Here is a 27,845-nt window from a genome sequence, read left to right on the forward strand (position 1 = left end):
AATTATGTGCTTTCTCACCATAATATTTGCCTAGGCCCAGCCTTTGACTGCTGAATATATTTTGGATCCTTGATGCATATTGAGGCATTGGTTCATTAACATGACAAATTTGGCCTCTAAGTCTTTGCCTGATATAAGATCTGAAATAGCAAGGGTCTAAAACTGGCCACTTGAACCAATGGATTATAAGGGCATTTCTAAATGTTTATTCTTTGGAACACTAGTTTCTTGGATGTTCCTGGGTCAAATAAATATGACAATCACTGGGTTAAGCAAAATTAAACATATAATTAATTTTATAGCTGCCCATATCTTTCAACATGCTAATATGTAATGTGCTGCTCCAAAAGAGGGACACAGAGCATGAAGTATTTCCCAAATTTGTTTGACCCTGGAACATTATTATTGTCTCTCAACTCATCATCTTTTAGAAGAGTGTTCTTTGAAAAATAAAAGAACTATCAAACCTGAGAATTCCATTGTAATCTGTAGTCCTTCCATTTCAAAAGAAGTATTTTCAATAAAACCAAATGTAATTGCCTTATAAAAAATGTCCAAAATAAAATACCTAAACCTATTAACACCTCAAATCCTCAAAGCAGAATTTTGTAAAAATAAACAAAGAATACCTCAAAAATAAGTTCCCAATTAAAATAACATTCAGCAAGTTAAGATTTAAAAAATTAATTACTTTCTAGCACATATTAATTTCATACACACATATCTTTTTGACCAGACTGGTGGCTGAAATAAAAAAGATTTATGAAACTGTTTTCCAAGCTTTTTCACACATATTCTTTTTTATCCAGATCAGCAAAGAAGTTTTCATATAGGGCTGTTGACTGGAACATGAAAATAGCCTTTTTTTCTACAGACCTGGTATGTATTTTAATGGTGTCTATGAAAATGAGATTCTCTCTCTATCACAGGCAAGCCAGAGACTGGAGGTAGCTTTCCTTCTTATCCCTGAGTGAATATATGCATTTTAAAAAATCATTCTAAGAAAAACTGATTAAAAAGCAGAAACACAATTGAACTGAAACTCACTGGCCCAAGTGTTAGCTTCGATAGAGAGACAGAGGATGGCATATTTTTACTGATTTAAAGGAAGGACTCTACCCTGTCCTTTATGAGTGATAGCAATGAAGTGGGTTCTGCTGTGGAATGCTAACACTTGCTTTTATTTCTTGCCCTATTTCTTTCCCTTACAGAATAGCCATTAACATAAAATTTTCGAGTTGATGAGTTCAGACATCATTTATGGGTAAGCAGGGAAATAAGGGTTTTATTAAATACTAGACATAGAGTAGGGGCTTAACAAGTATTTTATAATCAATGCTATAAAGGAGTTGTTATAAAGGAATTGTTTTTACTTTGGTAATTCTTTTCTTCTCTTAGTCCATTCAAAATCTAAATGATCAATCTTGCATCCATAGCCATGCACTTGGGGGGATAGGGAGCACTTCTATTAGTGACTGTGGTTCCACAGTGTATTTGAATTTCAAGGGACAGTGCTTTTACAAACTAGCTGAGAATAAAGCAACTAATCTGGTATCTGAAAGGGAGCAATGGCCTTACGTGAATTCCTATCCCACTATTCCATGGATTCTGATCTTGCTAAAATCCACAGTGCCCTCCCTACATCCAAACCCAGCGGGGTCCTTTGATCCTTATCTTAATCCATATCTATGCAGTATGTGAGGTTAAAATTTCCATCCTTCTAGAATTTTCCTCTTTGACTTCCATAATGCCAACTTCTCCAAGATTCTCTTGCCTTTCCAACCTCATTCTCAGTCTCCTTCCCCAGGACCTATTTCTTTGAACACTTCTGAAATGCTGATGTTCCCTAATGTGCTTTCATTTGGCCACTTGTCAGGTTGCAGCTCTCTGGGTAGCTCAAGTTTATATTTACTTACCATATGTTGACAACTCAGAAATATATATGCCTGGACCTGATTTTTGCCTAAAAATCCACATTCAACAGGTGAGTCACTATATACCTCCCCAGTTGATATTCCAAATTAAAATGGTTCTCTTTTTCCTCCCAGATCTGTATTATTTATTTTATTTGGTGGCACTAAGACTCCCACCCAATCTCCTAAATTAGAGTCATCCTTTCTCCTCACCATTCCACGTCTTACCAATCAACAGCCCTACTAATTTCATCTCCTAAATAACTCTAATATCTGTCCTTTTAAAAACTTTTTTAATTTATTTTTTCTAATCTTTAATTTTTATTTTATTTTTGGCCACGCTGCATGGCTTGAAAGATCTCAGTTCCCCGACCAGGGATCGGACCCAGCCACGGCAGTGAAAGCCTGGAATCCTAACTACTAGGTCACCAGGGAAGCCCTCTGTCCTTTTTTTATAAAACACTTTTATCGAAGTAAAATTGACATAGTATAATTTGCCCATATTTAAAATGTACAATTTGACAAGTTTTGAGATCTCTATACATCCATGGAATGATCACAGTCAAGAAATGAACATATCCATCACCCCAAAAGTTTCCTTTTGCCTTTTTGTCATCCTTCCTTCCAGTCCCTCCCTACAAAACCCAGTCAACAAATATCCTCTATCGGCTTTCTGTGACCATATGTTAGTTTGTGTTTTCTATATAATATCACATAAATGTACTTTTTTGTCTGCCTTCTTTTACTCAGAAAAATTATTTTGTTATTAATCCATTTTGCGTGCAAATTAATAGTTCATTTTTTTTAAACCACTAAATACTATTCCATTGTGTGGATGTGCAACAATTTGTATATCCATTCACCTGCTGATGGATGTTTATTTTTTGTTTTCTGAGTATCACAAATAAAGGTGCTATGAACCTTCTGGTACAAGTCTCTGTATGGATATATGCTTTCACATATCTTAGGTGAATACTTAGGAGTGGAATGGTTGTTTCATATGACAGGTCTATATTAAACTTTTTAAGAAACTGCCAAGCTGTTTTCCAATGTGGCTGTACCATTTTACATCCTCGTCAGCAGTGTATAAGAATTCTACTTGCTTGACATCCTTGACAGCCCTGGGTATGTTCAGTCTTTTTAATGTTTGACATTCTAGTAACCGTATAGTGGTATCACGTTGTGGATTCATTTTGCATTTCCTTACTGTCAAATCCCACTGCAACTCTTATTTCATGCCATCATTCATCTGTCTGAACTACTATTGTACCTAATTGGTCACCCTGCTTCCAGTTTAATCTGAAAATTTACATTTCTTATTTCTCCTTTCTCTGATTATTTCCTTATAGCTCCCTTTGTGGGCTCTTCCTTTACTATACTGCTGCAATATTGCTGTTTGCTCAAGGGCTTTGGATCACCTTATTCTAGATATGACTGTTTTGTTTTTCTCATCTCTATTAAGGTACAATGATTTAAAACATGAGGATGCTTTGTAGCTATCCATCTCTGCCCCACAACTCTGCTAATCCTCAGATACGCATAACTAATTGCCTGTCAATTACACAGCTTCCCTAGGTTGCTAAGGATACTAAGAGTACCTTTAATACAGCACACCCAAAATAGAACTCAGCATCTTTTCTAAAAAACTATGCTGCATTTTTCCTGTATCCAATAGCTTGGTAAATGGCACTGACATATTCTTTGTTATTTTAAGAAAAAAAAAGGAATCATTTTTTATCTCCTTTTTAAAAAAATCTTACTCTCTGCATTGAGTATATCATAAAGCTCCTCAATTTTAAAATGCTTAATATCTTTCAACTCCATTCTTTCCTATCCATTCTCATGGTTCCCTTCTCCTTGCTCCTCCCCTGGTTTTCCTGCAGACTGCAGGAGCATCTGAAATTGTCACCATCTACCCTCCAGGTTGCTGCTAAAGAAACTTTACTAAAACACAAATCTGATGGTGTCACATTCTTGATTAAAACTCTTAGTAGTTCCCTATTGATTTCAGGAAGAGTTGAAACTCATTAGTTTAGCTCATAAGGCCCTTTATAAAAACTGACTCTGTATTCCCTCCAGCTTCATCTGGTAATTTTCTGCCAACATTCATCCTGTTAGCCTATGGGTTGACTTGTAGTTCCTAAAGCATTTCCCAAAGTGTGTTCAGCCAAATGCTAGTATGGCATGGAAGGATTCTGGTGATCAAAGTAGTTTGGGAAGTGTTGGATCAAACAGAGTTAAACATTCTTCTTCACTCCTGTGCCGAGTCTCCAACACGCAAACGTGACTTACTCGGGAACAATGTATACGGACAACAGTATTCCGATTTATTTTACGAGTGCAAACCAGTTTTTGTCCAAACTGAGGAGTTTCTCCAGGGTTTCCTGTTCCAAGGAAAAGCAGTTGGAAAACGGGGTATGATGATGTATTATGCTCACTGAGCCCTTGAGGCTTTCATACGATGTTCACCTCTCTGAATTGTCCAAAGGTGCTTTTCACCCAGAGTACTTGTTCCTGCTCATGGCTCAGGGCGCTCCCTTGGGGGCTGACCTCTGGGTTTGACTTTGACGTTTCTCTCTTCTGAGATTCCTAGCCTGCTATGCAGATCTCTACATGGCAATTAGATTTCTACTCTCGAACCATTGATTGACTTGTCTATCTCCCCCATTAGACTGCAAGTTCCATAAAGACAAGGACTTATCACAGACTTCACTTAGTTCTTGCAGAGTATTTATTTGGTTCTTGGCAGATATTTGTTAAGTGCAGGAATGAAAGATGGTGCAAAGTTATGCCTAAATTTTCATGAAATGTCACACTGGCATGTTCAAAATGAATTCAGTCTAATTATATAAACAGAAGAATCTAAGTTTCATTTGCAGATATTGGTAATGCCATAGTACACAGAATTAGAGGAATTATACTAAGATAAAAATAGCAGCCCACAAAGACCTAATAGGCTTGGATTTCTGTCTTGGTTGTGAGATCTTATGTATATATGTCTGGGACCACATATAAGTTGGAGTCTACACTTTCCTTTCTGTAAACAAGAACAAAATACCTGCTTCATGAGCACATGAAATAATGTTTGTGAAAGTGTTTTGAAAATGTCCTGGAATCATAAAAATGTTACATTATTATTAATTATTAACTTGCACACATACAAATTTTTGGCATTTTCAAAAAGTAAAGAACTGGTAGCTAGCTGTGCTCTATCACCCCTACAAATTCTACCTGTGGGCCACTCTAAAGGAAATATCTTGGCAAAACGGGAAGAAAAGGAAAGCACACAAGTTTTTCAAATCTACTACAGGATATAATTTTACAAGTTGTAAGACAGTTTTATGCTTTCAAATTAAGCTCTCAGTTTCAAAAGAAAATGACAGAGAACCATTTGGCTCTTCAATCAGTCATGTCTAACCCAAACCACCTATAAGCTAAGCCAAAGAAATGACTGTATCAATTTTTCACAGAATTTGTAAGTACCTAAAAATAACAGACAGAGTCTTCCTCATGATTAGGTACGTGGGAGCTTTGGATAGCATGATTAAGGCGCTGAGTGCATTACTACTATAGAAACTCACCTTGTTTTTGAGTTCTTGACAAGGTGAATGATTTCCATTTCCCATCATTATGGTTTTGATTGCTGACAACGGAAGCCATTCCTGAACCCAGATCATAGCTGACTTTTATGTGCCCATCAGTGAGCTCTACACTCATGAAATCTTTCTATTAATAGAGTAAAAACACACCAGTGATCAGATACACAGAGAAATATATGGGTATTCATTTTCTTTGTGGAGTTTATAATAGGGCTTTATGGCTAAATTACTGACTGTGTTGATCTGTAATTGAAATCCATTTTTGGATACAGAATTGGTGTTACTATTTTGTGAATGTTTGTGGGTGTGATATTATGGTGCAAATGGTCACAACCAAATTACTAGGATGTATCCTGTTATGACAGGAGTAAAAGTGGATTCCTTTGAAAACATATTAAGCAAACTAAAAAGTACATTTCCTGAAAGAATTTACTAAGAAATATTGACCTGGAAAAAAATAATGAGGCTATTTAGAACCACCTTTTGACTTAGGTCTCTAGAAGAAGACTAAGGAAGTAGTTTTTCTGCTGCATGTTTCCATACCGGGGGAATCTTTACTGGGTGCTTCTCTTAAAGGATTATAAGGGAGTTATACTGAAAAGAAATAAAAGTTAAATTGTGTCTGTAATTAAAGTTACTGATGGAAATATATAAACACTATGCATCACTCTTGGCTATTACACAGCCATCCCAGACTCCTTTGAACAATAACTGATAATTCAACAAAACTGATAACTGCATTGGAACCTTACAAAAAAGAAGCAAACATATTTTCAGTCATGAAAGATCAGCTGTGCAAATCTTTACCAGGTCTCGTGTGGCAAGGTACATCAGGAGAGCATTTGAAGAAAATGTCCTGAACTTGAACATGACAGTAGAGATGTTGGGGTACCAACGAATGGGGCGGCTGACTAATGCATAGCCTTCTCCATCAAACTGAATAGTCCCCTCACTATCTTCTACCTGCGGACTGAAGAGAGACATTTCACATGAATCAGACGATGTCTGCTTGGTCCATCAGTATTCAATACATCACACTACTGTCTTCTGAGACTGGACTGTAGGCTGTTGTAGGGCAGGAACCATCCCAGATATATCTTCCATCCTTCCCCTTCTTTCCAGCTCCACTGCCACCATCAGACCAAGTAACCACCATCTCTCACCTGACTTCATTAGGTGTTCAGTAACTAGGTCATTGATGTTTTAAATACTTTTGCTGAAGTGCTTGGTGGCTAGTTAAGTGTTTAAGTGTATTTTAGTGGTTTGAACTAGTGGGATTTTGGAATGGGCTGAGAATGCATTATTACATTCCCCAAATACATAACATAACAGGGAGTAGGGGTTGGCTGAAGAGTGAAGGTGGTTGAAAGGTACTAACTTAAAGTTGTAAGAAAAAAAAGCCGTACCAGGATATAGGCTTCTATTCTCTGAACTCTTGCTATGCAGTAGGTTTTTCTGGGACAGATTTAATTCAGATAATGAAGGGTTCCTCTAACTATGTGTGTCTGTTGATCTGTCTTCTTCACCAGGATGTAAGCTCTATGAAACCAAGTAGAGATTATGGGCCAGGCTCCATGCCAGGCACAAACTCAGCATCTAGTGTGGTACTTGGCTAATAGCAGAATCTGGTAGATATTTGTGGAATGAAAGGGATATTAGTAAAGCAAATTGCCTCACAGAGAATATATGTTCAATCAATATTGGTTGAATAAGTAATGAATATCTAAGATAAGTCTTGTAAATATAACATTTAAAAAGATTTTTTTCAAATGAAAAGTTATCATCTATCTATCTTATCTAATTGATGTTAACAGAGTCAGTTTTGATTGTGGAGATATTTTTAAACTTTAAATATCTGCGTATTAGCTTATATTTGAATCTGTGAAATTGGAGTGCTGTATTAACTTGAGAAAAGAGAGGAGATATGAGAAATATTATAGTAATCTCATAAAATAACAAGAGGTTAGAATAGTATTTGCATGCAATCTTGGCTAATGAGAAAAATAATAGGGTATAAACATTAATGGCCTTGAGGAGGAGGAACTGTTACACATTTTAGACAAATTGGCTTTCTCTCTGTTTCTGGAAAAGGAGAAATAAAACTGAAGACAAAAGGAAGGGAAGAGTCTTAACTATGCGTTTCACAGTCAGGTTTTTGTAAATTTAAGATATATCTAAATAGGTATAAGATCAGATGATGCCATATATTTTTTTTCTAATGTACACTTAAAAGATGCTTTTTCAATATTTATGAAAAGTGTTCACTGAAAGGTTGAGGGACTAAATCAGCCTATTAACAATATATGTGAATAAATCAGCTGAATAATTTTGGTCTTCCTTCATCATTATAACAAATCCATTAAAATCTAGAGCACCACATTTGAGATAAGAAAATGTAATGTAGCATCTACTTAGGAGAAGTTCCATGAGGTTCTCAAATCCTAGGATTTTGCATTATATACTGCCATGCTACCAGTGACAATAGGGTGCGGGAGTCACCACTGACACTTTCCCGAGTGCTTTAGCCCAGTGCATTGTTACTCACAACTTGAAGAGAAAAAAACACAAAACTTCATATATAATGTCAGGCTAGGCACTCGAATAAAAAAATATATATCACATTTCATTTTCCTTGTACGGAAACCCTGGGATATTTGTATCCTGGTGTTCTTATGCCCTTAATCTATTAATTTCCTCAACACACAATGGAAAAAATAGCAGAGTAGATGGCAGGTACCCTGAAGTCTGATGTGGAATCTCAGAAGTCACTTTAACACCTCAGGTTTCAGTGTCTCCACTCTGAGATGAAAGGGTTAGATCTATTCCAACCCTATTAGAACTTCTTCTATTCAAACAACAGGCAAATCTGCGAGCAAGAGTTTTATACAAGAATAGCAAAACATACAGATGTAAATCAGCCTACTTCATTTAATTCATTAGCCAAAACCGGTAAATCTGGCTTCAAATTGTTGACTTTGAGGTGGGGAAAAAATGAATCTTTCTAGGTATAGACTCAATATTTCAACATCTAACATTATACTAGAGTTTTCCTATTCATTTTCAATACATTTACCAGGAAGAGTGACTATTCTTTTCTAATTAATAAATGCTAAGCTTCTTAACTTGCCTTTTGTTTCTCTTTTGAACCTGGATTTCTGGTCAAGTTAGTAAAGATTAATTATGCTATTTGGAACAGCCATGCTCTTCCATGTAAAACTTGTTAACCATAGAACTAGATGAATATTGAACTTTAGTATATTAATATTTCATCATTGTTTCAGTGTTCAGCTAAATACATTTTACTAGTAGCAGTTTTTTCCCTATTTTAATCTTAATGTGATTTTTCAGAAGTTTAAGAAAAATAAGATACACTTTTTTTATAGCCCTGACAGATAATCTTTTCTAAAACATTACAAAAATTATATCCTTTTTACTGACTACCGAATAAATGCAAATTTCTAAAACTCACATTCCAAGATCTTCTACAACATGTTCTTAGTCTATGTCTTGTAGCCTTGTCTATATCATCTCCCCCATTTTATCATTTCTGCTCTAAAAGTGCAACCATTAATTTTATGTTAAAATGTGTTATATGTTCTCCTGAAAAGAAAACAAACACCAGGAGTTCTAAAATATTTTTCCTAAAATTACCAAGGCTTATGGAAAAATAGGGCTAGGGCAAGCCACTCAAAACTTATGGGACTTTGTAATCAGAGCACTCACAAAAACAGTAACACTCTTCTTCTTATTTTTTTTTAATAGCTCTGGGGCGTAATTGAGGCTTGTACTAGATTAATTCTTTTTTATTTTTTTTTAAGATGTTGAGGGTAGGAGTTTATTAATTAATTAATTTATTTTTGCTGTGTTGGGTCTTCGTTTCTGTGCGAGGGCTTACTCTAGTTGTGGCAAGCAGGGGCCACTCTTCATCGCAGTGAGCGGGACTCTCACTTATCGCGGCCTCTCTTGTTGCGGAGCACAGGCTCCAGACGCGCAGGCTCAGTACTTGTGGCTTACGGGCCTAGTTGCTCTGCGGCATGTGGGATCCTCCCAGACCGGGGCTCGAACCCGTGTCCCCTGCATTAGCAGGCAGATTCCCAACCACTGCGCCACCAGGGAAGCCCCGACAGTAACATTCTTGATCAAAATATTAGTATAATTCAAAAAGGTATATTAGGAATTTTTAAAATAAGGAATTATTTCAGTAAATGTAGAACTTTAGCCTATTATAATTATATTAATTCATATAATACTTTATATAATGAAGGCCTAAGATCTTTGCAGAATTGATAATTAGTGATGCTACAGTCTTAACACATAATATGCACTGCTGAAAGGACATTTAAATGCTTTAGACATTTGTTTGATAATAAGCTTTGGAAAATTCTACTTATAAATTTACCAAAGAAATGTTTAAGGAAAAGTTATTGTTGATTTGTGAGTAGCAGAATATTAATGTAGACCTCATTGTCCTTGTATTGAAAGAATTTTACAGACAACATTCTATATTATATTTTACTGAAGATTATTCACAAAACCACTTTAAACTACGAATGGATCAGGCTTTCAAAGTGTCCTCAATGCCATACTGAAAAGTCCATGATGACAAAAAAAAGTAGAAAGATGAAAGTTAAAACTTTTGGAGAGGGAATATTTTGGGGCTACTTTCTTCTATAAAACTCTAGAGATGTTGAGAAGAAAATGTGAAGTATACTCTGCTACATTAATGGAGAATTTAGGTTCTAACAATGTACATGTTCCCTTTATACCAGAAATAAAAAATATAAACTCCTTAGCACCTAATGATGTTAGAGTTACTATGTATATATATTAAGGTTTCAGGTATTTAATTTAAATTTTATAGCTTTAACTAAGTATAATTAAAATTGTTGTAGGCTCAGATGATCAGTGGGCTTTAAGTTTTTTATGCAGAGAAATCCTCTACTTCTTCTTAATTGTTTTACATCCTCTATTCAGGTTTATATAAGAATATTTATATATGCTTTATATGCTCTTTAAATATTTTTGAATTTCAACATTCTAACCTCTATCTTATAATTAATGATGTTTATTATGAAACTTTCTCCTGGCTTATCTTGACCTCTGCTTAAGCAGAATCTTCAAGTCCCATGGGTTTCCACTTGAAACTCTTACATGATGCTATGTGTCATTTGAAAAATCCTGTAGGAGATAAAACCTGCAGTATCGTTCTATATTTTGTTGTAAACACAAGCAGAGTGAATCCAGGCTCTGAGAGGCCTGAAGCTTAATCAGTTTAGGGAGACCTTTCCTTAAGTAAAAATAAATGATGACTACAGAATATCCATAGACACGCAACACCTCCTGAACGTGAAGGTAAGCTGGAGTGGAAGGAGATAGTAGTCTTAACTGATTGAGGCTAAAATATCTCACCTTTGCAAATTTTACAAAAACATATGACCGTCAAAGTACTAGGATACTTCCCAAATCCTTGGAAAGTGCCTGCACAAGTGAGGGAGGGGACTTAAAGTTTCTTAGCTTCCTGGTAAATCCACCTCTGAACATAATCACTTCAAACTTGCTGTATATCATCTACATGATAATAGAACACTGTACAATACAATTAAAGCTTTTATGATACACAGGCCAGATAGACCTTGGAAGAGTCCCCCTCACAACTAACCTGACGGTACATCCTTTGCAGTCACCTTCTATTTCTCGGAAATTCCACAACCCTATAGGTTTGCTGTCAAAGTATGCTTCTCCCATACAGCCAGTGAATGTAATCACACGTACAGCATCAGCCTTCTGAAGAGAGAAACATATTTGTTAGAATTTAGAATTTCACAGAAAAATTAAGAGTACCCATGAGAGTTATTATATGGGCAGCAGAATCTGGAGTAGTTATTATCCACTCTTTGTGAAAGTCTTGGTTGTGTACGTATCCATGTTGTGTGTGTGTGTGTGTGTGTGTGTGTGTGTGTGTGTGTGTGTGTGTGTGTGTGTGGTACGTGGGCCTCTCACTGTTGTGGCCTCTCCCGTTGCGGAGCGCAGGCTCCGCGGCCATGGCTCATGGGCCCAGCCGCTCCGTGGGATATGGGATCCTCCCACATGCCCGTTCGACACGGGTCACGACCCGTGTCCCCTGCAGAGGCAGGCAGACTCTCAACCACTGCGCCACCAGGGAAGCCCCGTATCCATCTTTTAACCATATAATATCCTCATGGATCCTGGTTATTCTGTGCTTTACCAGCTTATCACCATTAGTAAATAAACACTCCAAGCTTCCGACCTTAGGTAAACTGCTTATTCTGAGATTCTATTTTTTTTATTGGTCCGTAACATGAGATTATTAGGAGAATTAACTAAGAGAATCCATTTATGGTACCACATTCAGTGCCTGGCACAGAGAAGGTGTTTAATAAAAGTAAGTGCTCCTATCCACTAAGGAGATTTACGAGAAAGGGTACATACTGACTACACAAAGGGGAAAAAAGCTTGCATATTGATTACCCTATGATACTGCTGTCCCCAATTTTTCATTTCCTTTTACACCCAAGTAGGTTTCTAGGGCAGGAGAATGAAGGGACAGAGTACATTTGTAAGAGAAGGGACCCTGTTGTTGTTGTTTGCGGGCATATACAGCACAGAGCCCGACATCTAATAGGGGCACAATAAATATTTGTTGAATGACAACTCTGGTGTCATTCTCACAGGGAAAGGTCTTTTATAAATTTTTATTTTATATTGGAGCATAGTTGATTAACAATGTTGTGTTCGTTTCAGGTGTACAGCAAAGTGATTCAGTTATACATATACACTCTTAATTTTCCAGAGGTTGATTATCCTACTTGTGAATTGTACTTGCTTTTTGCTTTTCCTTCTTGCATCGTAAAAACTATACTTGGGATATTTTCCTGCTCCTTTGAATTTTCATTAGCATGTTGATTTAATTACTTGTTTTCAGTTTTTTGGTTCATATTCTGGTATGGCAGAAGCCTTGAAACTCTTGGCCAAAATGATGAAGATTTTCTATAGATTTCATTTGCTTGTGTTTTTTTTTCCCCCTCAGACTGGCATAAATAAGTTTCTTTATGTCTAGTGACATCTGAATAATAAGAAGAATTATTTAAGGTGCAATTTAAGGTGTGACTACCATATCTTAGGCATGTAATCTCACTATCCATTGAGGTAGCAAAGGGTGGTGATTAAGAGTAGAGATTCTTGTACCTGGTAACGAGTGTTCAAGTCCCACGTCCACCACTGATGGCTATGTGATCTTGGGTGAATCATTTAACTTCTCTCTTACTTAGATTCCTTAACTATAAAATGAGGAGGATATTATCTACATTTTGGGGTTGTTATGAAAATTGTTAATTTGCATAAATTACTTAGAACATTACTTAGCAAATAGTAAGGGTTATATAAATGTGAAAAAAGTTTATTATTGTATCCTACAATATGCAAGCAAGGTAGATATTTTTATCTCCCTTTCTAGTTAAGGAAACTGAAGCCCGAGAGGTTAAGTGACTTGCCTAAGGTCATATTTTAGTGAGTGACAGAGCAGGGAATTCAACCTGGATTTAAGTTCAAAATTCATGGTTTTTTTGCATTACTCAGTGCTATCCCTATATTTATCTTTCTGAGGAGGAGAAAAAGTTAGCAATATGACTATAGATTACTATGTACCATATATATTTATATGCAGCTCTAAGAAATGAGGATGAGTTTAGTGTGTAGCTGTGGAATCCATTCCAATACTTTAGAGTCACATCTCATACACAAAGCAAATAAAACAACCTCACTCTATATGAAGGTTGAGTTCTCATAAATTTGGGGTCACCCTGGCTTTTCACATTTTCTGACTAATCTCATCCCAGGATGACTCTGCCAGGCCCCAGATTATGCATTGTACTTGGTTGTACTCTTACATCTCACCCACAGGTCGTTTTCCAATACCTAACTCCATTTAATCAACACGAGCTTCTTTAAAATGCAGGCATTTTGCAATCTGAAATGCACAAGGACCTGTCACAAAGCAATTATGAATATTAAGTGCATTACTCGATAAGAATGAGAAGAGCAACTTGAAAACTTTAAAAATCGGATCATGATCTGAAGGCTTATGGCCCCTGTGATATTTCCCAAGGTATTAATAAATCTTTTAATTAGATGTGAGTTGTAACTTTATAGCACTTTGTATCAATAAATCATAAATTGATTCAGAAAATGAGGTATCTTTAAAAAACACTTTGCTCTTGAGGCAACTAAAATATCAAAAAATTGATGCCACAGATTAGGGCAAAACAACAACTGTTTTAAGTAAATACACATAGGTTTAAAAAGACTGTGGGGCTTCCCTGGTGGCGCAGTGGTTGAGAGTCTGCCTGCCGATGCAGGGGACAGGCGTTCGCGCGGCCGGAGCCTGTGCTCCGCAAAGGGAGAGGCCACAACAGTGAGAGGCCCGCGTACCAAAAAAAAAAAAAAAACCCCAAAACATAAACAAGACTGTGCTTCCAGATTGGATATTCAAGGAAGAAAAACCTTACTCAAAATATATTCATGTTTTCATAAAAACAAATTAAGTAAAAAGTGGTCAAGTTTTTGCAGCGCTTTATCATGTCTTTGCCCAAAGTCATCATGCCAGGAATTGTCTGCAGAGATTAAATAAACAGGATGGGGAAGAACAACACATTACCTTCAATTTCCCAGTCAAGCCACCAACAAACAGCATTGCGTTTGCGTCCACATCTAGAATATTGTACCCTGGAGGTGACGCTGAATGGTATGTACTGGGCATAATGCTGGCTTTGGGTCCATCCAGAGCTCTCACAGAAATTGTTCCATTTCTCCCAGTTCTTCCAGGGTACGTGTTGAAATGAAATGAAAGAAAATACAGAAAATGAAGTATGTATCACATTTCTGGTCACTTCAGATTTAAAAGATATAAAATGTAGAGATTTGTTTTGGAATATTTAAGAGATAGCTGGGTGTTTAGCTTCAAACATTCCAGATTCATTAAGCTGCAAATCAAAACCCAGAATCTGCTCTCTGCTATACGTTTACCATCAGATTAAACCAGGACCACTGAGCAATCTACCCTGATTCTGAATGTGTCCAGTGATAGGAAATGACACAGCAACAATTAGCTGATGGAATTGCTATCGGTTAAATGGAAAGTCTTTTTCCTCTTGCTTTACAAAACAATGTGCTATTTACCTACATGGACTATTTAAACAAGTTTATATTACATCACCCAGCATTTTGTCTAATTTAATTCAGCAAGTGAACCCCAAATAAGGGGTTCAGCAAGTGAACCCCTTCTGCATTATAAGCTGCATAATTTATCCTAAGATCCCTGATTATATCTTGGATCCAAATTTGCTGAAGTAGTCTTCCTGGAATCATGCATCATTTATTGTTTGGCACACCATCTTAATGTGTACACTATAAAATCCAGGCTACAGAGTTGTGTATACAAATTGTACAGAAGAACTTCACATTTAGATTCAATTAATAGACTTTTGGAAACTATTATTATTGTATTTCATTTTCTTTTTTTAAGTGATTGGTTCCCATGAGTTGTTAAACATGAAAGTCTGATCTTTTTCCTGAGATAAGCAGTCATAACAAAACTTTGTCATATTTCTCTCCCTACTGTCTCATTTTGGTAATCTTTTTATCTTTGAGGGTGCAGTATTAACTGAAATACGTAGAAACAATAGAATTAATTTATCAAATAAGGTTCTTCTTTAACAGAATACATCTCTTCTAATAGAAGAACTGTACTTTGCATATATAAGTATTCTTAAGTCCAATAAAGTACTTACTCCGTCCGCCACCATCACACATGTAAGCATTTTATCTGCTGCTCTCTCCTCTCTCTCCCTCCCCCCCATACACATACTTTTATTTAAGATCTTAAAAAGGAATTGAAGATATTTCTTTTCATTAAGTTTCTTTTAACCTTTTAATTGTGAAAAAATTAAACATATACACACATAAAATGAAACTCTATGTATCTATCACCTAGATTCAACAATCACCAGATCTTCAAGTCTTCTTTACCCATCTCTGATCAACTTCCCTTGGCCCGTAACAAAATCTCTTGACTGTTAGCTGCTTTGTGTTTAGTAGGTAGTTGGGAATTAGAAAAAGAAGAGGAGAAAATGAAGAGGAAGTATTGAGGAGAAGAATGGATTCTACAAGTAATCTGTACACTGTTAGAAGTTAATTAAATTAAAGCATCAAGGATAGAATTAATCAATTTCCTATTCCTTCCCACAAGTAGTGTGGACCTGACATATTTTATATTCATGCCAGCATTTAGATACTACACCCGCCTGTAGCCAAGACTGCTGTGTAGACTAGAAGAGGTGCTTTGCACCAAAGACAGATACCAATGGCACCTCTTATGCTCTGGATTGTACTGAATAAGGGCAACAGAAAACAACTTAACCTCAAAGTTTCTACAGGACAACCAGATGAGGGGGCCAAAAAGGACTGGTCATTCTGTTCAATACCTTGAAGGTTTGTCAATTCCTAACACGTTCTACGAAGGTACCATTCACACACACTTATACGTGTATATAATATATAACATTCGTATACATGTGTGTGCGTACCTACATAGCTACCTTCTTGAAACAGGAAAAAAAATTTTCTTATAAACTAGGAAACTACTTCAAAATTCTGTCAATGATCTTAATCTCTATTGAGTTAGTTACCTTGATGCCTCAATACGGTACCAATATGAGTCATCAATAGTCAAATCTGGATACTCGACACGTCCAACTCCGGATCCAACATCCCAGAGGAAGCTTACTTTGCCTTTACGCATTTCTATAGCCAGAAAGTCAATCTAGTGCAGAGAAATACAAAAACAATAGATATCAGATATAAGGCACCCTGAAAAAGGAAGCCAGCCGAGTCTTTTCAACAGGTGCCATTTACAGATATATGAAATAATTAGAAGCCTCAAAATAAAGATTCCCAAATAATATGATCTATTATTTCTATGATTAAATAATACTTTATTATTGTATCTTTACAATACAATGTCCATACACATGTTCATAGTGCTGAGGCAAATGTGTTAATTCAACCAATTCTAATTAGGTCTAACATTGAGACAAATGTCTTTTCTTACACTGATACTTGTGGTAGAGATAAAAGCAAATATTTGGGTTCAAAATTCATTGTTTTCACCATGGACACTGACGTTTTTGAGGGGCCAGGTATGCTTTTTCACCCAAGGTGATCCAAAATTTCTCACCTGATTTCCAAGTACTGATTTATGTGATAAGTGGTCTCTTGAAAAGTCTAATTCATTTTGGAAGGTCTCCATGCGTATAAAGTCAAATGGGTCAAATGAAAGGAATTAGAAGTTTGAGGTCAGCTCTTTTAGATACAATTTCTGTTATTTCAGTTTGAGTCATTAATTCAACATGAATCAGAAGAGTTTTCATTGGTAAGAAATAGTACACAATTTTCAGTTTCATTTCACATGAAAGTTCATTGTAATTTCTTAGTTAGAGAACAATTTTAAAAAAGCCTTATTCCTATTAATCTTTCTTCTTAAATAGCTGGATCTGAAAATATAATTCAAAAATAAATGCTGGCATACTCACAAATGAAAGCAGATATGCCTAAACACTGTAAAAAGTTTTCATTTCATTTGCCTTCTAACTTAATTTGACACTTCAGAACTTGGTGAGGTAAGATTCTGAGGTTTTCGAATCTGAAAGGCTACCTTATTCAATTTTGGGACCATTATATTAGACTCTATACATTTCCCACACTACCAGGATTAACCTCTGACTATACACATACACAGTAGGCCAAAGAAAGGCTGAATGTTAGACTTACAAATTTGGCACTTCCAAGATAAAAAAGGAGGTTGTCTGCGACAGCCGTCTTTACGTTGACAATGATGTTATTGTAGCTTCCTTTCTTGATTTCTGGCTTGTATGTTCGAATGCAGTCACCTCCCGAAGACACAGATACTTTGATCTTCAAGAAAAACGAGGTACAAAGAACCAAGACTAAATCTCTCAGAAAGTTTGAAGTAGCTCCCAAACACAAAGCCATCATCATCTCTTCTCTGAAGTTATTTTTCCATCAGCAAATGGTATCATTAAATGCCCATATGCAGACCCCATTATACTCATTAATGAGGGCACAGAAGAGCACCTTTCCACCAGTATTTTGACAATGAGCTGTTCACAGTCCCATGGCTTGTTAGCACGCTACTACGTTTTGAAGCATGAAACTAACAAATTCTTGCCTTCAAAACTTACTCCTTTATGGATGGGGAACATTCTCAAGAGGTGATTTTATATGAAGCTAATGGTATAGATCTTCATTCAGGTTGTTTAATGAAATTTTACAATTCAAATTTCAGTGATTTTGGTATCACTTAAAGTAGGAAACCATTTTTATTTTAGTTTTTGAGAGGAGATTACCTACACTGCCACGTTCTTAAAGTTGAAAGAGGCCAACTACATTTCGTTCCAGATGTTCTAACAATAAGAAGAATAGTAATCATTCTACTCAGAACATACATTTCAGAATAAATTATACCTTTTTATTAAGTCACCAGGAAAAGGAACAGAAACAATTTCCAGTGGCTATCATTTTTAATGTATTTAACAGCTCCTTTTTTTTTGACTAGTACTTTAAAAAATTACTATAAATTGCTAAGATAGAAATTCCTATGTGACTAGAGCTGACACTGTTTGTACCAATTTTTACTTACATTTAGGGAGCCTTTCTTCAACCACAAATAACACTAGTTGATTATTCCATTTAATTTTCTTTGGTTCATGTGTACTATCAAAAAGGTACTTTCAGGACAGCAATGTTGTTGTTTGGACTCAGAGAGATTCTGTTACTTTGTTAGTGATAGTAGGAGGTGGAGACACATACAAAACTTCTCTCTGTCACTGATTCAAATTCCCGGCTTCAGGCTTCAGGAAGCCTCTTGGCCCTCACTAGGGGTGAATTTCCATTTTCTCATAACTTATAGCACTTTGCACACTTTGGAGAAAGCCAATGGCTATTATTGTTACCTCCATAAAAGGGCTGTACAAACTCCCAACAAGATAGCCTAGGACACCAAACCCGTCTCCATCTTATGGTGAGACAAGGAGGTGTCTTGAAGAGTCTAATGAGAGAGTAGGTGTTGGGCAGCACCAGCACCCCTCTCCAAGGGTGGTACAGACTACACAGAGGACGTGCTGGATTCAAAATTGTTTGGATTCAAAAGAGAAAGCTAAGGAGAGATTTTTGGTTCTGACAAATATGTAAATTCATCTATGTTTGAGAACGCCCGGGGATATAGCAGATCTGTTGAATCTCCTGCGGATCCTGTGTAAGTCATATACTTGTACTGTTTCCTCACCTAATCTGCTATCCAAATTGCATTTCCAAGCAAAGAAAACAGTGTGCTGGGAGGAAACAGGGGCTCACGCTAATGGAGTTCTGTGTGGGGCTGGGGCTGGAATAATCTAGGAAGACTGCTGCTTAGACTGCTCTCCCTGTCCTTTCCTTCCCTCTAAGGGTGGGACCCAGACTGCCAACTGAGGGGCACAGTACTGGTCACCAGAGTGTTTGCTCTCTGTCCTGGAGAGTTAGTCTTCCTGCTTGTGTGGTTTTCAGTTAAGAAGGTAGCTCTTTGTTCCACAAAGATAAGATAGGATTTCCCTTCTACATAAAATGCTAAGAGTAGATGAATCAAAATGACTTGCAGTCATCCAAAAAGAACACAGATCAAGTCCAGAAGCCTTGACAACAGATTTTTATCAAGGATTTTTTTCCCCTAGTCTTAATGAATTTTATTAGAAGGAATAATCTCAAAATAGAACTGATAATGGTTAAAATGTCACACTGTACAATTTGTTAGAGATTTTTAAAAAGATCAAACTGCCTTAATAAAATTTATTTATTTATTTTTAACAGGAAAAAAAAAATGACTTGCAGAGAAACAGAACCAGGAAAAGTATAACTCATTTTTGTTATTTGTGATTAAACTAGCCATAATATGTTATTTTGGTTACTTCTTTTGTTATTACAAATAACTCGTATGTGTTATAAAGAATACAATGTAGTAATACTCTTCGGTTACTGTTTAGAGAAGAAATGCCTGAATGTGGGTGGAATGCATGACTGATCAGGATGAGTTTCTGTCCTTGCTTGGGTATACCTGGTAAAAATGGTAGGGGATTACATGACTGGAGTGTTGAAAGTGGGGTGCTCAAAGCGTTGTAGACAGAGCACCAGTACCGAAGCCTAATTCAACTGATGAGACTCCATTGGAGGACTAAAAGTCTGAGTAGCCATTTTAGGACTAAGGGTTTTTAACATCTCTAGGAGCTAAAATTAATCTGCCTTATGGCATACTTTACATATCAAAAATATATGGATCTCTGAACAACATGGCATTGTTATACCCAATACGCCAGGAATTAATCTTGTAAAGTAACCTATTGCTCAACTCTTACACATTTTTATAAAAAACCTCTGGATTTTCTGTTCTCTGGCTTACAGTTTTGAATATATCCTCAGTATCTGAAATATTCAGGCAGCCCAAACTATCGGTAAGCAGTCAATAGCTACTAATCTCTCTGTTTAAATACCTTGTGTTTTGTTTTCCAATTATAGATATTTTTTAATATACATTAAGACAAGTAAATCAAAGGACAATATTTATAAATTTCTCTAGAAGAAATCTCTGACATATATCCCTCTCATAAGAGGGGAGAGATTTCTGAAATACAAACATCCTCTTAAGATATATGTTGCTATCAATTATTGTTATTTCTTTTTTGTGTGTGAATTTTTGAATTTTATTTTATTTATTTTTTTATACAGCAGGTTCTTATTAGTTATCCATTATATACATATTAGTGTATATATGTCAATCCCAGTCTCCCAATTCATCACACCACCCCCCGCGCCACTAATTATTGTTATTTCTAATGTGAACCCTTAGTAAGACTTCTAAACAAAAATCACTAAGAAGTAGGTCTCTCTGAGGCATTTCTCATACAACATTATTTACCAATTCATCATCATGAACTCAAACATTATTGAGGATCTCATTATTATATCTATTGAATTTTCACTGCATTTTTTCAACCAGTTAACTAGGTCATTCATTTAAAAAGAGTATCAGCCACTCAATTTCAGAGTCAACAAACCAAGAGAAATCTACTTTAAAATAAATGTCTTTAATTTCTTGGTCATATTGAATATGTGTTAGGGCCACATCCAGACACTCATGCCAGATTACAAATATATTTCTAAAATCGGGCAAATGTAATCTTCAATTAGTACAAAACCCATTTGAAAAAAACGTTGGCTGCTTACAAATTTATAACATCTTACAAAAACAAAGCACTTTGTTGTAACTTCCATTTCCAAAGGTAGTTACAAATTTCCTTAAAAGGCACGGACAATGACTCTTTCTTCAAGCATGACTTTTATACCTTTTCATTTTGTATTTTGAGACAGGTTTTATACATTTACATGCCAGAATTTTATCTTTCTTTCCAGGGGGGTGGGGGTGGGATGAGGAAGCATTTATAACTGATGAATATATAGGCATATTTTTAGATTTCTTTACAATGAAGAAATAATGAAAATGTACAGATTTCCCTGCTTGGTAACTAAGTCAGAAAATGTGGCTAAGTGTGGGATTCACAAGAGAACAGTTACTATTTCTGCTTCTTCAAACTTAACATGGCAAAATACAGGAGGGATACATCAATCTCTTTCTTTCTCTTACCACTGCCACTGCTACAGTTGGGTCTCATTAAATTTGCTTCCTTCTTTCTAGTTTCTCTCATCTATCCCACAAACTACTTCTGGATTCATATTCAAAAAGCACCGTTCTGATTATATTGCATTTCATGTTCAAGAACTTTCAGCTTCTCCTCACCAATGAGGTTTATCTCAGGTACAACTGTGGCTAAAAGAAACTGTTTAACTTACCATTCAAGGCCTGAGAAAACCTGGCCTCCGTTGAATTTTCTAGTTTAATGTTCACTCTAACAGTAGTCTTGGAGAATTAGACTGTTCTGTCATGAAATGACCCTGAAACCTCCTTTTCTCACTGCCTTGGCTGAAGTCATTTCCTCTCCTCAGAATGTTCTCCTTCTTCACCTTCTCATCCCATGTCCAGCACTATCCCATTTCAGAGCCTGGCTCAAATCCTTCCCTTCAGGAAATCTTCCTGCCCCGACTAGAGGTGATCTTTCCTTTCAGAAGCTTAATAGCACTTCCCAGCACTCATGGAATGTAGCACAATATTCTGCATTATCTTAGAGTTATTTGTGTACATATCGTATTTCTTCTACGGCGTTGTAATCTGTTCGAGTGGAAGAACATGCCTCACAGCATGTAACCTTGTGCATAGGAGATACTTTTTCTGCATTGGTTAAATCTTAAATAAAAATCCAAACCTTGGAGTAACATCTGATTTCTTTTCACCTTGTGCTTCACATATACAATGCTCACCTGTCATCCTTACTGCCTGCAAGGTGTTCATATTGTAGTTCAATGTATGTCTTCTCAACCCTATCTGCTTCTTTGACTCTGAGTTTATGTACTTCATCTTCACTAATCTTTCTGTCATTTTCTAGGTTTCTCTTCAATTAGTCATGAATTCCTTTTCAAGGTTCACCCTGAACTTACTGTCTTGACCTGGTTTAAAGGTATCAGGTATGTATAAGGAGGGAGAAGAATATACTGTCACTTGGGCATCATATTCTTGGCCACTTACTAAAAAAATAAGTTTATGGATTAAGAAAGGTTATTTCTGGTCATTTTAGCTTCACGGTTGTTTAAAAATAGAATTTTTTAGAACTACCATATGATCCAGCAATTCCACTCCTGGCTATATATCTGAAGAAAATGAAAACATTAATTTGAAAAGATACATGCACCCCAGTGTTCAGAGCAGCCTTATTTACAATGGCCAAGATTTGGAAGCAACCTATGTGTAAAGAAGATGTGGTATATATATTCAATGGATTATTACTCAACCATAAAAACAAATGCAATTCTGCCATTTGCAACAATGTGGATGGACCTAGAGAAAATTATACTTACTGAAATCAGACAGAAAAAGACAAATACTCCATGTTATCACTTATATGTGGAATCTAAAAACTAAAATAAATGAATGTATATAACAAAACAGAAACAGACTCACAGATATAGAAAATAAACTAATAGTTACCAGTGGGGAGAAGAAAGGGGAAGGGGCAAGATAGGGGTATGGGATTAAGAGATATAAACTACTATGCATAAAATAAATAAGCTACAAGGATATATTATACAGCCCAGGAAAATATAGCCATTATTTGTAATAACTTTAAATGGAGTATAGTCTATAAAAATATTGAATCACAATGTTGTACACCTGAAACTAATATAATACTGCCAATCAACTATATGTCAATAAAAATAAATAATTAAATAAATTTTAAAATGGAATTTTTTAAATTGAAGTACAGTTGATTTACAATGTTGTATTAGTTTCTGATGTACAGCAAAGTGATTCAGTTATATATGTGTATATATAGATACATATATATACACATATATATATTCTTTTTCAGATCCTTTTCCATAATAGGTTATTACAAGATATTGACTATAGTTCCCTGTGCTATACAGTAGGATCCTGTTGTTTATCTATAATACATAAAATCATGTATATCTGTTAATCCCAAGCTCCTAATTTATCCCCCCTTTCCCCTTTGGTAACCATTAAGTTTGTTTTCTATGTTTGTGAATCTGTTTCTGTTTTGTAAATAAGTTCATTTATATCAAAAAATTGAAATTTTGAGATGGAAGGCTTGGGTATCTAAAAAGATTTCAGTTTAAGCCTGATAACATGAAAACTGTTATTTTTTTTCATTCTATTTCTAAAAAGATCATAAGATGACTTCACAAGGCTAAAGTTTCATATTGGCATTTACAGTTCTGTCCTGGTTCATTAAGATGATACCTTCTAGAAAGTTTTGCCTCTATCCTTATAGTCTTCTAACTGGGTTAATAAAGAGCATAATTTTGAGACAAGTGAAGTGTTTCCTATTCTTGCTCCAAAAAACTGTAGAAATTGTAAGCAAAATAATTTTTGGTTGCTTGTACTCAAAAGAATATATAGAAAATAATAGTTCCTCTATGCTATTGTTCCTTATAACCTTGTCCGTTCATTCCTTCTACAGCCTCACTGGTTGGCCTGTTTTGCTTTCATTAAGGGCAAGGCACTCTCATCCATGCCTTTTCAGTACACAAAAATCAGGCTTTCGTTCTTACAGTTTGTATTAACTCTATTCAAACAATAATAAAATATATCAGAACTTTCATTTCTAAAACAGTAAGTAGTGATTATTCTTCTCAAGAAATGTCTTTTGAAATTTATGGGAAAAATATCGAATCTTCCATTCCCCACCTCACCTGCAAATAGCTTCAAATTAAAGGAAAAGAACCAGAGATCATTCAACAGGATACACTGAAGGAAGGTATTCCTTCTGGGAATAATACCCAAAATTACAATCATTTACTGATAACTGAAAGCAGAAAGAGCTTACAGAATTGGCCTGCTTCCGGGCTTGGTTTATCAGTTCTTTTATCTCAGAGATGTTTTTCTTCAGGTTATCCTCAAGTTCCTTGATCGGTTTGAGTTTATCTATCAGTCGATCAGCTTCTTGTTCTAGATTTTTTACAGTGGCATCTGCATCTGCAACTGCATAGAACAAGATTAGCGCATACCATGCACTCACACGCACACACACACACACAGACACACATGCACATGCATGCACACACAGACACACATACACAGAAATGAAAAGAGCAGTATGCTTAAGTAAATAATGGAGAAGATCTCATCTCATCCACACGACAAAAGCAAGGCCATGAAAGTTGAAGCAGTTTGTGATGGCAAATGGAAATATTTTAGGTGGGACTCAAGCAGACCAGAGGAGGAGATGTTAGAGAAAGAAGGCCAACACTTTGGTTTTGTGATTAAGCTGAAAGTTTGCATTGAGAATTGAGAATATGATGAACTTAATTCAATGCTTAATTTCTAGCTTCAGCCCCAAAGCTAACCTTTATAGCATAGAACTTTAGTCATAGAATCAAGGAACTGGAGAAGCATCTTTAAAATGTCACCTAGTCCGTCCGAGCCAGAACTGTATTTAAATCAGGGTTCTCACACAAAATTGGGTTTCCTTCTTTTTCTCACTGTCTTTCTTTGTACATCTTAATGAGAAAAGCTATAAAAATGTCTTCTGAAAAACATCGCAGTGTTGAACAATCCTTCGACTGAAGGCCTATGTCATACTTTAATTAAATCTTTCATGCTGCAGTTCATTTTCGTTCTGAAGAATAGTTGATTCTCCTGCTCTTTACATTAGGTTGAACCACATTAAACTGTCACTTTTGTAGTTAAAATTTAAAGAAGGTTGAATATTGACAATTTTAAAAGGGGTTTAACCCTAAAATAATTGAAGGTTATCACTGATCCTTAGACTTCCAGCTTGTGCTTTTCATAGGAGGGCAAATGACACATGGAAAATCAATTATTCTGTCCCTAGGATGCTGGCAGTCTTATCCAAACCATGTCATTAATTATCTGATCAAGTGTGTATTGTTCTGTTTTCTGTCATTGCGACCCTGATGAAAAAGAGAAACTGCTTAAGGTCCAAGGCTTTTGGCCCTGATGAACTATAAACGATCTGGGAATTAATCCTTAGGAATGAATCAGATGTGCTTGAAAGGAAGTAAGTTATTTTAAAACTCGGTTTTGAAGTAAGTAGTTTGAATTCATGCTCATAAATATGAGTTATATTGTTAGTGATGTTTAAAAAGAACTTGGTCTATTATTTTATTTTATTTTTATAAATTTATTTATTTTATTTATTTATTTTTGGCTGCATTGGGTCTTCGTTGCTGGGCGCAGCCTTTCTCTAGTTGCAGCAAGCAGGAGCTACTCTTCATTGCAGTGTGCCGGCTTCTCATTGTGGTGGATTCTCTTGTTGCAGAGCACGGGCTCTAGGTGTGCGGGCTTCAGTAGTTGTGGTGCAGGGGCCTAGTTGCCCCGTGGCATGTGGGATCCTCCTGGACCAGGGCTCGAACCCGTGTCCCCTGCATTGGCAGGCAGATTCTTAACTACTGCGCCACCAGGGAAGGCCCATGGTCTATTATTAACTTCAACTAATAGAGTTGCTAGATCAAGAACTGGCTCTTCTGAAATGCAGGTTATTGAGGTCAAAGCGCTTGTTACATAACTGTATAGGTATTCAACATAAAGACAATTACCCCTCCGTTTTTACCCTTTAAATAAACCATTTATCTGTTTTCTCCCTTCCTTTAATATTCCGCAATATTACTCTGATATTCTAAAAGTTATGCTAGAAGTGAGAAAAAGTGATTTAGATTTAGATTCATGACAATGAAAAAAGGGCTATGCAGGGACTACTTAGACAAGTAATGGATCCTTTTCTTCTAAAGCTCCCAGAAGCTTTTATCAAATGTTTCAAAATGGAACCTGGAGGTCCCCCCATCCCCTACTTTTTTTTTCCCCCTCTAACTTCTGTAGCAGTCGAAGTCATATGGAAATTATCTTCTTGAGGTTTTAAAAATAAATAACCTGTGATATTGAGTCTGATGCTCTCTTGTGCAGTAGTTTTTGAAAACTTCTCACTTTCTTCCATAATTATTTGTGTGGATTTTAAAATCATTGCTGAAGATAGATTTTAATAACAATGTTTTACTGGAGAATTATCTATCTCTTTTAGGCTTTACAATTTATTAGCCTAGAGTTTTGCCAAGTCTTCTCTTACCTGCTAAATTTCTTCCCTTATCTTGTTATATCTCCTTCAGAACTTTGCCTATTTGTGCTTTATTTTTCTTGATTAAGCCTGTCAGGCCTCTAAAATTTTTTATCTTTATATTCCTAAAGATATACCGCTTGAATTTATCACATCTATTATCTTCTGTCTTCTAATTCATTAACTCTTTTTTATCTTCTTTCTTTTAGTTAATTTTATTTTGTCTGACTTATAGAGTTGATTGCCTAAATTGTTTATTTCAATGCTTTTTAGTAATGTCATTGCATTCATTTTCCACTGAGAACTGCCTTCATCATATTTCTCACGTTTTGATATGCTGGATTTTATTATTACTATTTTCTATTTTGCAGTTTTATTTTTGACTTGGAATTTAAACTATGAAATTGTTTAAGACAGAATATTTTTATATCCCAGTGATTGCTCACTTGTTAAGATCTGATTTTATTAATTTTGTTTTATGTGTCTCCAAATATAATGCTCTTGAAGTTGAGATTACTTGTAAGGGGGGGAGTGAGCTTCAGCGGGGACAGCAACAAGAGCAATGTAGATTTTAATCTATTTTAATTCTGCTAGAAAGAAGTCATTTGGACTTCAGTGGCTGCATATATGTTATCAGAAGCATCATAATTTAGTTGAATCTGTGGGAGAATCCAATTTTCTACTTTTATATGTATAACAGATATTTCACTAACTTTTCAAACACACAATTAAAATATTTATGTCAAATATATTCACATACTAACTTTTTGTAAGGGATTATTCCTTTATTAATCCAGCATTAATACTGTGACACTGGAAAGAATAGCTATCCAATGTTTAAAGCAATACTAAAACATGGAAACATGCAAAGCTGAAGCTTTTTGCAATAGGCAACCAAGCATAAAAGTTACTAAAAGGTATGCAAGTAAACATATACATACTGATTTCTTCAGGTAATTTCATATGGAAGTAAAACGGAAAAATAGAAAATTCATAAGAAAATATTTTTAATAGGTATTATAAAGTAGTGATTATCAAAAAAATAGAACTTTTCACAACACGTGCTAATTACAAATTCACCCCATTTTAAGTCAAACTAGCGTTATCAAGTAAAAGTCCACAAAAACATGGCATTTAGCAGCCATTGTTCATATTAAAAGGAGCTTTATTATAATGTTCTAATAAGATAGAAACAGACCCAGTTTAATTAGTGTTTATAGATATTAACTATTTCTTTTGATAGATGATAGAATCATAAAAGTGAAATATATATTATAAAAAGACCACTCTCAGCTGAGAATCAATCTGAAAATGAATGAAATGATACCTTAACTTACAGAATAAAAGAGAGAGTGACATTTACTTTAAAACTTATTTTCATTCATTTCTTGGGGGGAAATATTGTGATTTGGCATGACTCTGAACCAGTTATTCAGATGGTATCTTTGAACTACAGGGGTAAGCTAACTCTGGGCTTACATAGAAATAAATTTAAAACTATATATCTCTTC

At 35.6% G+C, this 27,845-nt stretch overlaps 1 protein-coding gene across 1 annotated transcript in view; it reads right to left on the reverse strand.

Annotated features, from left to right (window-relative positions):
• Positions 1-27,845, reverse strand: part of LAMA2 (laminin subunit alpha 2) — a 621,727-nt gene that overhangs the window by 41,450 nt on the left and 552,432 nt on the right. The window contains exons 44-51 of the mRNA XM_024122539.3: positions 27,276-27,281; positions 24,091-24,245; positions 17,357-17,500; positions 16,216-16,349; positions 14,187-14,346; positions 11,172-11,296; positions 6,320-6,482; positions 5,495-5,639 (exon numbers count right to left, since the gene is read on the reverse strand). Coding sequence (XP_023978307.1) covers positions 5,495-5,639; positions 6,320-6,482; positions 11,172-11,296; positions 14,187-14,346; positions 16,216-16,349; positions 17,357-17,500; positions 24,091-24,245; positions 27,276-27,281 — 1,032 coding nt within the window. The remainder of the gene's footprint in view (positions 1-5,494; positions 5,640-6,319; positions 6,483-11,171; positions 11,297-14,186; positions 14,347-16,215; positions 16,350-17,356; positions 17,501-24,090; positions 24,246-27,275; positions 27,282-27,845) is intronic.

Source organism: Physeter macrocephalus, chromosome 10 (genome assembly GCF_002837175.3).
Source record: "Physeter macrocephalus isolate SW-GA chromosome 10, ASM283717v5, whole genome shotgun sequence".
NCBI lineage: Eukaryota > Metazoa > Chordata > Mammalia > Artiodactyla > Physeteridae > Physeter > Physeter macrocephalus.